The 12,722-nt window shown below is 40.0% G+C and overlaps 1 protein-coding gene across 1 annotated transcript; it reads right to left on the bottom strand.

The window, feature by feature from the left end:
- Positions 1-700: 700 nt before the first annotated feature.
- LOC6493414 lies at positions 701-11,468 on the bottom strand. The gene is made up of 4 exons (XM_032454814.2): positions 11,298-11,468; positions 9,372-9,547; positions 5,884-6,044; positions 701-933 (listed from the first exon to the last, which is right to left on the bottom strand). The coding sequence occupies exons 2-4, from the start codon at positions 9,544-9,546 to the stop codon at positions 727-729; spliced, it is 543 nt and encodes a 180-aa protein (XP_032310705.1). The 5' UTR covers position 9,547; positions 11,298-11,468; the 3' UTR covers positions 701-726.
- Between the last annotated feature and the right edge of the window lie 1,254 nt (positions 11,469-12,722).

The raw sequence follows: 12,722 nt of genomic DNA on the forward strand, positions 1-12,722 counted from the left end.
TTTTGGCTTGGCACGCGTGTGGTACATGGGAATATTCGTTGTCGCTGATTGCAGACACGCATAAAAAGCTCAAAATGTCAAGGATTTTAGAGTATAGTCGACTAAGAAATACATTATTTTACAAATAAAAAATTTGAGAAAATATTAAAAGATAATAGAGATAAGTTATCTCAGATAACTACAACATACAAATAACTTTTCCTTCAAAAGTACCTTTCTGAAAGTCAGAAGTATCTATCTGTCAGAAATCTCTATCTTCGTTTAGTAATCATCCTCGTTTTCCATCTAAATTTTGTCATATCCTTTTAATTACCATAAAATCCGACTCTTTGAAAACTGCTAACCACACTCTCAGCTCATCACATTTAATCTCTGCTCGGTAACTGAACTGCCACAAAAAGTTGGCCAAAATAATAGCCTGAAACAGAGGGCTCAGGCCCATCAAGAGTCAATGCAGTTGGCAGCTTCCGTTTTCGATTACTGACCTCCTCCCCTTAACTTCTCCCCCCACTTTTCACCAATTCCCTGATTCCCTAACCGGCCAACCCTATTCCCTAACAGTGCCACCAATAGTTCAGTTGGCCACAAGAGCAACGGCATTTAATGGTCTCTTTGCGGACAATTCCGGAACTGGTCTGACAATCGATTGGACTCTGGACAGTGTGTGTCTGTGGGCCGCAAATTTATGACTTCCTTTCAATTGTTTTCAATGCATTTATTGAGTTCTCAAAACGGACAACAAGCGGTGACGATTTTGTTCACCTCAAAGCACTGGCCATCGTTGGTGCAAATTAGTTGGCCGCGAGCAGTAGTCCTGGCCTGCCTGGGCTGGAAGAAGTTCCAGCTGTGAAGGACATCCGTGGTAGTAACTCCGAAGCTATCCATCAGCCAGTTGCGCAAGTCCATGGGGAAGGATTCATAAACGGGCACGTTCTGCAAATCAAGATGGGAAAATATATACATACTTGGGTTTAAAATTAAAACAGAGAAAGAATATTAAGTATTTCTTAATTTAAAATATACAATTTAAGACTTCTAGAGTCCTTAATTTATAAAAAAAATTATAACAGAAATATAATATATCTCTCTAGAAATGCATACATTTTAGCACATTATTTTTCTCTGTGTATAGTTATCCTATCTCTGTGATTTTAGCCCTTCTGGTCATGACATGGCCAAAAGGAGAACAACTCGTTCGCTCGCCCTTTTCTGTTTATTTTTTCGACCTGAAGGAAAAGGAAATTAATTTCCGGGGCAACGCTGCGTATGAGCGATGTATTGCGATATATACTGGCAATTACAAGTGCAAAATGAAATTAATAAGAGGCCAGGGGAGGTTGGGAGCACTAGTGCAGGTTCAGGTGCAGGACAAACTGCAAAGAGTTAGTAACGGTAGCAAGGAACAAACGGCGATAAAAATGTGCAAGTTTGTCAACTAATTAAAAAGGGAAGCTGCCTGCAACCAAGGTGAGTTTCAATTTGAGGGACAAGGGAAACACGAAGTGGCAGAGCGGCATTTGCAACTTAATTGAAAACTGCAGTAAACAGCGCCAAAGCAGTTTAGCCATGTTATATATTTTATGTTGACAGAGGGTGGTTTTAGAACTTTTAACTTTTGGTGGGGATCTCGTTAGCGAAGTGCTTAGTTTTAAAACCTTAAAGCTTAAGGTATATAAGCCTATTCTTATTTATTTTTATGTTATGTTTTGCTAATTATAATAATATTATATTTGGATAGCTCCCCTCGTTGCATGGCCCCAGTTGACTGCTGGAGGCGGGCCAGTCAAGGCGTGGCACTCTGCCCCAGGGTGTTGCCTTTCCGTTAACATCTGAAACTCAGATTTAAGACAGATGGTGAAGTAGAGTTCTGTTTGTCAAGCTTGAAGTGAAAATACAGAAGAGATTTTCAGCAGGATATAAGAATTTCCTGCGATTTTAAGTTAGCAGGATCTATCATTTGAGGATCTTTATAAAGAACTTATTCATTCTGGATGGATCGGCTCGATAATAATCATTAGAAAAAACTACTCCGTTTCTTACAGTTTCTGATAGATCAGCCGACTATACATTTTGGGGAAAATGCCCGATATTGTAATAGAGATTTGGGATTTTCTGTAAAATCTTTTTTAAAAGAAATACGAATGTATAGTTGTCAGCTGTATCCTATATCCCCTTTAGCAGTAGACACTGTCATATAAAGGGTACTTTGACGCCTAAAACCAGACATAATCCATATCTTCTTTAAGCTAGAATTTATTTCATTTTTTTTTTTCAAGTATCTAGACTCTCTTTTAACAGCTTTTAAAATATAAGTCCATTCCAGTACTGAAGTCTATAAATTTGGCAACCGAAAATCCGGTAGCTGGCTTATTAAATTTGAGCCGAAAATTAAATTTCACACTGCAGAGTCGAAAAACAAACACAAACAGGTGAGTTGGCAACTGACCAGTGGCCGGCTAATTAAATTTAGCAATTAGACAGACAAACACTTGAGACGAACACCAAAATGGGAAGAAGGGAGGAGGAAATACAGACTATTTGAGAGGACAGTCTGAATAACCGGAGAGTCCTTCGGGCACTTCCAGACAAAGTTGAGAGTTGCTTTTGATTAGGCTAATTTGGCTGGCGGCGAGACTCAGTAGGCAATTGCCGAATCAACATCAAAGTTAATTAAAAATACATAAAACACATAAAGCATAAGTGCGCAGCGTGCCTCATGTGGCAGGACCGAAGGGCGTGGCAGCGTCATTAAGTCACCATGTCGACTTAATTACGAAAACTGTCACCAAATTGCTGAGAGTCCTCGAAAAATGTCGCTGTGAAAAATGTGCGATAATTATTGCCACAATTTATCTCGCCGAAAAAGGGAATCTAAAATAACATAATTATTTATGACGAAGAAGGAGGCGGCGGACGACGGACAACGATATGCGAAGAAGGAAGCAATAAAAAGTGGCAAAAGTGATAAATATGCGGAGGTCCTGTGCCGTCCCAGATCCTAAGAGGAAGTCCTTTGTTGCTATATTTTCTGTTCATTTCTTTTTTTTTAGGGACAGATTTTAAAGCACACGCATAAATAAGAAGCAAATTATTGAACGTAAAAGTTGTCAAATCAGCAGCCAGAGGAGGTCCTGGAATCTGGGAGCATCCTAGAGTCTAGAATCCGGAGATCCGGCCTTGCCCGTGGCATGCCAAACAAAACACTTTTCAATTAAGCAACTTGTCAGCCGAAGCGGCCGAGAACTGCCAAAGCTGCTGCCTTGTTGACTCACGCCCACGACCCGGGGCAATACCAAAGGCAAAAAGGTTTAACACGAGCCAGGACACTCGCAGGAAAACACACACACACACTCTCAGCTGCAGATATGAATGCGAGAGGCAAGTCCTTGGAAGGAATATGGATAACAAATTGATGAAGGAAACTCACACAAATTTTAAACCAAAATATACCCTTGAATAGAAGTATATATTTAGAAATAATAGGTTAACTGGATAAAGTTGATTATTAGGGGGATGGATAGAGAAATCTTCAAAAACTTAAAATGTTAAATAAAAATAAAAATCCTATCAATTAATCCTATTAAAATTCCTAAGAAAAAATCTCTCCATATCTAACACTATTAATACCACTTCAATCCAATTCGCTTAATATCATAACAATATTATTTTACTAACAAGGATAATCAAGTTTTCTAGATTTAACCAACACTTCCTTGAAACCCTTTGAAGAATCAATTAACTTTTATTAAGGCAACCCGTTGGTTGTCTCAAACTCAGTCAAAAACGCTCAAAGGACTCGCAGGCAGACGTCTGCAGGGTATGTCCTTAAAACGTGGCAAGGACCAAACGAAATGCCAGGCATACTTTTCGGCGCAAGCATATTTACGTTGCATGTATTGCTAACGAGCCGAAGAATTATGACTCCATTAGGTGAGAAAAGCGGGGTCCTGGAGGGTCGGATGCTTAGAGAGAGTCTCCGGCATAGTTAGCCTTAAAGTCGGCTGCCATTTTAGCATGTTTTTTTTATTTTTTGGAAGCCATAGAACGCCCGGCTAAGGAAGTGACGCCATTTTGTGCAGATTACGCTTTGATGAACTCAGTGAGATGTTGGGGGTGGGGTGAAGTCCTATGCCATCCGAAGTAGAATCCTGGCCATCCTGCAAACAGCTGAGCCAGACATCGGCGTAATGACAACGTCAACAAGACACCGAGAGATTGAATTTACAGAACAAACAATTTTCATTTGCAGTTGAATTAAGCAAAGTAATCCCCAGTGGACATTTCCCTTGTTTTTCTCGCCGCTTTTCCAGCAAAATAGTAGTGCGGTGAGTGCCGTAGGATTGGCAGGGAATCCAAGAGCCTAATGAACAGCGGTTTGGTTCTCAAAATGAATCCTGTCGTGGCTTAAAATGGCCAAGTGGCTGTAGAGATTTTGGGCAAAGTTTAAAAGGCTTAAGGAATGGCATTATATATTTTATAAACTGAAATAAACACAAGATATTGTTTAATACAAGAATCCGTAAACTCATAAATTTTTCCTGCGGTTAGAATATGTTATTCTCATAAATTTGCAATATTTAAATGCTAAACCAAAAAAATACAAGCTTGTCGTTTATCGGTGGACACCAAAGAACCCAAACGAAAGGAAGTCTCCTCCTGTTTCCCAGTTCTCTACTCAATATATCTCTCACTATCAGTGTCGTTTGTTTTGCATAAAATTTGCATTTATTTGTGCAAGACAATCTACGAAATTGAAAGCAGATGTCTCTGAGCCAGCCAGACCACTCCGAACGGATGGCCAACCACAGCAGCAGCAACGTTGCAAAATGCAATACACCAAAAATTCGCAGATGGGGGAACACAGAAATCTAAAGTCCCTCAAGTCCAGGACCCCTCAGGACAACACACAGATATTTAAATTTTGTTAATAAAAAAAAATTGAAACCCAAAATTGACTCATAGGTTACCCAAACAAGGATACTCTTTATGCAAGCGATAATGAGAAATTTTCAATGCATGCACAAAAGGTCCTGTTCACTTTTTTTCTATGCCCTGGCTGCAATCTCAGATGCCAAAATTGGTTTGCCTTTCGGGCCAGCAGTGGGCAGGAGGGCGGCCATAATCTGGGATGATGTGATTATTAGGAGGAACTATGAATTTTCAATCAAACTGTTGCAATATGAACCGAAACAAGGTTCATTAAAAGGGGAGTCTTTTTTGGGAAAAGTGCATATAGACATGGCTAACCTATTTTTAGACACAACATCAAAAGGATATCTCATTTCACTTAAAAATAAATAATAATGAAAAAAACCCATAGTCATAAATTATAAATTTCACAGGATCTAATCTTAATGTCCATGAATACATCCAATAAATTCAAGATCTCACAAATTGAAATTTTAAGACCCGTAAAGATTTATAATCTCCCCGAAAATTATTGAGTGTGGGGGGTATAATCCAAATCCGAATGATAAGCCTTCTTTAGGGCTTAATCGGTTATTGGCGGTGCTTCGGTGCGGTGGCACTTGATGGAGCGGCTGATAAATCTTGAGCTGCCTGCCTGATTGTTTTCAATCCAGGGACGCGACGTGGCGTGCCTTCTGGCTGTAAATGAAATCCGGCGGCACTGGAGCGTGACCACGATGCGGTCACGTGCCAGGAGATGTTCCTATCACTTCAGCCCCATCCTATGCCTTCGGATATGCCCGTCCAAAAACCGAACCAAGACAGGCTCTGACAGATATCCGGGCAAAGTTAAAAAAAAATGGGAGAAAAAAGACATACCAAAAGTTAAGCAGCAACAACATCGTGATTTATGTTGGCAGGAGTTATCTGGCTTACGGATTCGGGGCGGAGGCGGAGGCGCCGTCTCGACCTTACCTGAAACTCATTTGCCATGGCGGCCAGCCAGTTGGGATCCGGGTTCGCCGGCAGCGGGAACTGCTCCTGGTTCTCCACCACTTGCACCTCCTCGACTTCCTGCACGCCGGCGGCTGAATTTATGGCCAAGGCTAATTGGTAAAGCAAAAAACTGACGCGCTCTGGAATCAAAGGCAAGAAAAAATGTGAGCAGGTGGTGAAAAGTGGACTGGACCAAGCAAGAAATTTAATTTTAAAATACTCTTCAACTCCCAGATGGCAGCCTTCCTAAAACCCTCTAAAGGTCTGTTTTGTTCTCGGATTTTCAGAGATTCTTAGATTCTCTGATTCTCGGATTGCTGGAGTTACAATCAGCTACTTACTGTCAGTTAAGTGCAATTTCCACCCGGAACAAAAAACTGGCAAATGGCAGGGCCCCAGGAAATGAAAATGAAAGGATGTTTTTTCGACCAAGTGCGCACATGAATCTTTGATAAGCGTCTCGAATTGCAGTCATTAGACATCAATCCCATCGATGGCATTATGTCGATGGCAGTCGGCAATCAATCGAACATTTAAAAGAACATTTCTTCTGTCCAATCGTCCTTCGAAAGGACGGAAAAAAAATCACCTGAAAAAATGGGGGCGAACAAACGGCTGAAAAAGGGACGCCTTGTCGTGGAAATCCTTTCCATCGAGGGAATCCTATTAAGCAGCGAATGATTTTGTAATTTCCGTTTCATTTGGTTAAAATAAACTGGGTTCTCCGATAATGCAATTTCTCAGAAAATAATCAAAAAGGTATAAGATTGAAAAGGGGAAATGAGGTAATAACTTCTTTGAAAGCTACCTATCTTTTGAAGTTCTTCAAAATCAATATAAATATTTCTGAAAATTTTCGTACAAAAGTTGTCTAGCATTTTCATAGTTTGGTATTTAATTCGAAATCGTTTTCCACCTCTGTTGGCTCTGCGATTTCAAAGTTATTTAATTAACTTGTGTACGATTTATGCGCTTGTCATTTGAAACTAATTTTAAACTGCAGTTGAGAATCGCTTTGCCAAGAAGTTTGCGTTTCGTTTCGGTTTTTTTTTTTCCGCAGCTTTGAGCTGTCGTTAAGTGCTGTTGCCGTTTCCTCACCACAGCCCCTCTTGCCACTCTCTCTTGGCCATGGTTTTTTCGCGTCACGCATACGCCGCGTTGACGTTAATCATACGCCATGTTTAACGCACCACAACAAAAAGTTGAAGCTGCATCTCGGCAATAAATCACACATTTTTAAGTTGAAAGTTTCCCCCAAAAACCAGAAAAAAAAAAAAAACAAAAATAATAATAATTTGCAAAACAGCGGGCGGAAAATAAATGCGACAACTGACCCAAAATGTCAGACGGCGAAATGGGAAAACAAAAACTGAGGAAAAGTCCAAAAACAAAGTGAGGACACCGCAGTTTTTATTAGAAAAGCCAAAGCCAAAGCGAAAGCGAAAGTTTGCCGATGATGCAGTGGCTGCTGTTGAGTTAGCGTCACTTGGATGTTGCTGCCGCCGTTTGTTGTCAGTGTCGGTTCTTCTTAGCCGTTATTTGTGGGCTTGTTTATGTGGGCCAAGTTGAAATGCAGCATGGCAACAAAACAGCAAAAAGCAGAAAAAAGTTGAAAAGATAAAAAGTGCTGGGCCAGCAGCATCACGTGACCACTAGAAATTTGCATTTTAATGGCTTCCCCGGCATTTGGCACTACTTATCCTCAATTGTGTGGAGTGGCAGCGGAAGAGCCAGCGACGGTGTCAAGGAGGCGAGGATGCAAGGAGCACGGCCAGCGGCTGGCAACAATATGTGTTAAGTGTTGTTGCCGGGGCTTAATGATGCCAAGAATAAACGCGGCCCAAAGACACATACATATACAGTGAGAAAGTAAAAGGATATAAACTACAAGGATCTATTGATTATTTCGGGACTTAAATGAGGAATATTTAAGTGAAAGGATTCTGTAAAGAATTAAATAATATTAAAATTTTTATAATATCTAAATTAATAACAAAATATTATAAGCCTTGTAGGTTGTTAATCCTTCTTCTCATAATTCTTACAAGGATCCTGGGATGGCCGGAAGTGACCGTTCTCTTTTTCGAATAAAAAAATACCAAAAAGCTTAAGAAAGCTTCTTATTCTTAATACTAAATTTAACTAAAATACTAAAAGACCGGAAGTACCTCAAATGTAGTAAGCTGTACCATTTTAAAATAATTAATATTTTATATTAATTATAATATTATCAATAATATATGTATATTCTTTTGCAGTGCACTTTTCTCGGATGCATATGTTGACAACGCGTAACGAAGACGAACAACAACAGCAACAATCACTGCAACAAGACGCTGCAACAACGCATCGGTAAACAAACAAACAACAACAACAGCAGCAGCGACAACGCGTGACAAATGACACCAGCGACATCAAATGCTGCTTACTTACCACGCCCGCTGCAACGGAAATGGCAAGGATGCAGGCCAGCGGTTAAGGATATGACAAGGATCCAGGGTGGATCGAGGACGATGAGGAGAGAATGGGACTGGAAACAAGCGGATATAGCGATTGCCGAGGGCAACGGAAAAACAAGCAGCGGTAAAGGAAGTGAGGATAGAAAAGTGACGAGAAAGTGCAGAAGCGGAGAAAGTGGGATAATAGTGTCACACAAAATGCTCAGTAAGTGATAAAGGTACAGTAGTAACTGGATATAGGGGACAAGAGATAGAAGAGGTCTATAAAAAATAAATAAAATTTAGTATCATAAAAACTTGATGTTTAAATTTTTTGAAATTTATTTTAATTACTCTTCAAATAGTTCAACTTAGCCAGACATCACTGCCCTCTTCCATTCATGCTCGCTTGAGTGCCTACGTTTCGCTGCAGCTGCTCTTGACTATTTTGTCGCCTCTTCCCATGCACCCTTGCCCTCTTGCCCCATTGTCTTCTTGCAACCAACCACCCACCCCCACCTTAGCATAGTGGTAAGGCTTAGGGCTTACAACGTGAGCAAGCGCGAGTGACACTCGAGTTATTTTCGGATTCTCGGCGGAATAGGAATAGAACTGGTCTGGGGAAAAAGAGCGCAGATTGCTGGCTAGAGCAACTAAATGAAGGTGGAAGACGAAATACCAATTAAGAATGCGTTGACATTCCCATGCCGCACACTCATCATCCCGCTCGGATCCAGCTTGCGGAAAATTCCACTCCACCTGGCCCTCCAAGCGGCGTACCACAGTGCGTATGCGTGATAAACAAAGCTAATTGGAAAACCAAGAGAGGAATGGAGTCTGTAGCAGACAATAGTGCTGCCGAGTGCCGAGTTTTATATCTTTAAGATAAAGTTTAAGTAATTTATGAAATACCTTCCTCAACTCCATTTACTTCAAATTAAATTTTAAAACAGAAACCCCCTTTTAAAGAGTCTTTTAATATCTTTTTGGAACTAAAATTTGTCAACTCTGATGACAAACGATGCTTACCTGATGCGGGCACTGCAGCCAGGACTTGTTGTCCCGGCATGAGTCCTAGAACATTTGTTCCGACCACTCCTCCATCCGGTAATGAAGCAAACAGCGAGGCCGTGGTTGAGGCCACTAGGCTTGCCACTAGAAGCAGCTGCAGTCCCGGCTGGGAGTCGGTCCTTGGATGTGCCATCCTGCGATGGAAAGGAGTATTAGAAATAGGTCTTTCAGTTCAGGCGGCGTCAAGTTATTAATACAATGAACCGGCATCTTGGAGAGGCCATTGTGCCGAGTAGGAGCACGATCCTGGCTGGCTTCGAAATGCAATTGTCTGGCCCATAAACAAGAAAACAAAAGGATATGGCCAGGATAGGCCAACAGTTCCTATAACTTGGCCGTTGAATGCCCTTTATTCTACCAATTTATTTGATAATAGAGTCAGGTTCTTACCCTACAGTGTATTTGTATTATTAAGATATTTATTTAACTAATTTGAAGACATCTTGGCTCCAGTTTAAAAACCAATTAACACTTTAATCAACACTTTAGAAAGTACGTCACAGAAGCTAATGACTAAACAGGTTGAAACCGGAACTCAAAATCACAATTTCGTTGACCTATTGATTCTACAGGTTTATTTTAATTTATAAATACAAATTTAAAGCCATAACTTTGTAAACAGTATTTAAAAACTTATTTTTTTTGAAGAGAGAGGACAATCAAAGTAATCTGGCACCTTTGAACTCAAACTCACTTCCCACAAGACTGACAGGCAGCATAGATTGCTTGCCGAGCTTATTAACGCTCCAGCGATCCCTCCGACTCCAACTCCTTGCCAGCGAGTCCTGGGCGCTAAACAGACAGCTGCACAATGGTGTATCCTTTGGCCCCTCCGGGCCATTGTTGGGCGCCATCAATTGAGCAATTTGAATAGCGGCGGCTAAAGATTTATGATCCACACCAGCTTGAATTAAACTCGAGTTCAAGGAGCCTTAAAGCGTCGAGTGTCTGGGGAATTCCGTCGAGTATTTGGCAACAATTAAGCAGCTTAAGGAGTGCATTACCCACAACATTCACTTTTGCTCTCTTTCCCCGTGTCTTCTTGTGAAACGCGCCATTAAATGACTGGGGGGAGGAGCTGAATGAAAAGGATTCGCTGAGGCAAGGATGTGGGGAATGCAAAGACAACACAAAGAAAGCTCTGTGAAAAGAAAACCACTTTTTCAACCCACACTCGATGGTCTATCTATGGTTGTGGCTTCACAAAAAAAAGAGGGCGGAGAGTAGCAACTTTTGGGAGGAAAATTAGCCAAAAGGACGAGATAATGAGCTCGAATGGCAGGACATTGGTTAAAACGGATAAAGTACATATGGTATGCTGGTTTCCGGAAATTTAATTCCAATTAAAGATGTTGGTGGCAAACTTTTATAGATTTGAGAAATCAGCTAAAATTCTTTAGTTTAAAGGACACTCAAGTGTAGGCTTCGAAAGGACACAACTGACATCTCTGATAAATTTTTGACACATTTTAGTTGCTTTTCAATCTCATGACAAGAAACCCCAAAGAAAAAACCTGATTGAAAATCTGAAAATAATCGACTAAAAAGCTTATCAGTCAACGGCAAAGAAACAATAAATAAATTAAAATAAATCCAACAAAACTTAATCAACTTGCTATGTTTGGATCGGCAATTGTTTCACATTTAAATGAAGTCCTAAATATTTTCAGCAATTAAATTGCCATTCGGCAGAAACAATTTCATTTGACTCCGTGTCAGTTGCAGATTTCCCCTGTTTTTCCAATTTCGGCCATTAATATTTGTTGCTTTTCTTCGTTTTTGGCCATCGGACTTGTTGGAAATAAAATTTAATTTCACAGCAGGCTATCTTTTTATTACAGGTTTTCACACACAGGATACACAGGATCTCTAGTATAGCCATACCGTTCAATGGAGCTCCAATCGGTCGTTGGTTTTAATTGTTACTGCCACCGAAAAATAAAAACCATCAACCGAATCCAAGTCTAAATTCGAGACACTTCAGGAGAGTGAGTCAAAAAAAAAAAAACAATCAAAGTGGCAAAAATAGACTAAATAACAGAGTGGCAAAGCGGGTAGGACCCTGATTGAAATTTGAGAAATCAATGCTCGAATATAACCATATAATGTCAAGTGGTTCGGTGCGGGGGCGCAATACACAATGATATCAGATGATAACAAGGCCACGAAACGCTGATAATGAGACTACACCGCGAGGGGCAAAGTTCAGGCAATCAGGGAGCAATGGGGAGCGAGGAGATAGCAACGTAGTTGAAAATTAATATGCGTTAAATGTGAAGAGCTGTTTGTCTAATTAAACAACTCGAACCAGTCCTTGCCAGATTGTGGGTGGTCGTATTCGATTGCCAAAATAGGAAAAACAATAAATGAAAATTGATAAGTGGGAGAGTCAGAACAGGCCAAAATATTGATAATGACCGGGTAAAGGAACCATTATGAAATTGAAATAATAAATATATATTATTGTGGTTAAATTTTTTTTTAGTTTATAAATTCATAAATGTCCTTACCAAATTATTTACTAAATAAACTTTAAGTTGCGTGAGTAAACTGACAAGTTTTCCAAGAGCTCATTAAAAGGAGTGAGGAAAAAACAAGCTTCTATAAAAGTACGAGTCACTTTACTCACCCACTATTCACCTACTATTCACCCACTAATTCATTTCAATAATTGAGCACCATTTCGACCGTTTTTCGGAAGGGGAGACGAAAAAAGCTCCATTAGTTTTGACATTCATTTGACAGTTTGATGAATGAATTACATAAGTATATAAAAGGCGCTTGTATTTATGAAAGAAACAAATTAAAGAGAAGAAAACCAAAACACATGAAAAAATATATCAATAAATTTTAATTAATTAATATTTTTAGTATTTTTTTTTGTCTAAAAAAACAAGTATTTTAGGTATAAGAGAAAGAAATGAATAAAAACTTTTCTAAAGGAGATTTCTATCGAAAGCAAACAATTTGCCTTGCTACGTTTTTTTTTCCAACTTCTTGGCCTTATTCTTCTTCGTCCTCTGGCCCATACCGTTATAGACCGTTCTTCATTTCCTTGTCGACCCTTAAATGCCTTCGTGGCCCCGAAGCCGCCAATTTGCTACCAATTCCTGCTTCAAGTGTCTGGTAAAACGAAAATTTTCGCCATTCGGCCAAAAAAAAGAGAGAAGGAGTGGACGGACGAAGGAAGACAGCCAGAAGAAGTAGAAGTAGGGAAAGATTCGTATCGGAGAAAACAATTTTAAATGGCGCACACAAAATGCCGGAAACCAGACACAAAATGTTAACGGAAAGGGAAACAGGCGTTTA

This window comes from Drosophila ananassae, chromosome 2R, assembly GCF_017639315.1.
Source record: "Drosophila ananassae strain 14024-0371.13 chromosome 2R, ASM1763931v2, whole genome shotgun sequence".
Classification (NCBI taxonomy): Eukaryota; Metazoa; Arthropoda; class Insecta; order Diptera; family Drosophilidae; genus Drosophila; species Drosophila ananassae.

Excerpts from the sequence above, each read along its gene's own strand:
- LOC6493414 (XM_032454814.2), bottom strand. The coding sequence starts at position 9,546 with ATGGCACATCCAAGGACCGACTCCCAGCCGGGACTGCAGCTGCTTCTA. Across the intron at positions 6,045-9,371 it reads GGCTGCAGTGCCCGCATCAG|AGCGCGTCAGTTTTTTGCTT; the intron begins GTAAGCATCGTT and ends CTTTGATTCCAG. Across the intron at positions 934-5,883 it reads CCATGGCAAATGAGTTTCAG|AACGTGCCCGTTTATGAATC; the intron begins GTAAGGTCGAGA and ends CTTGATTTGCAG.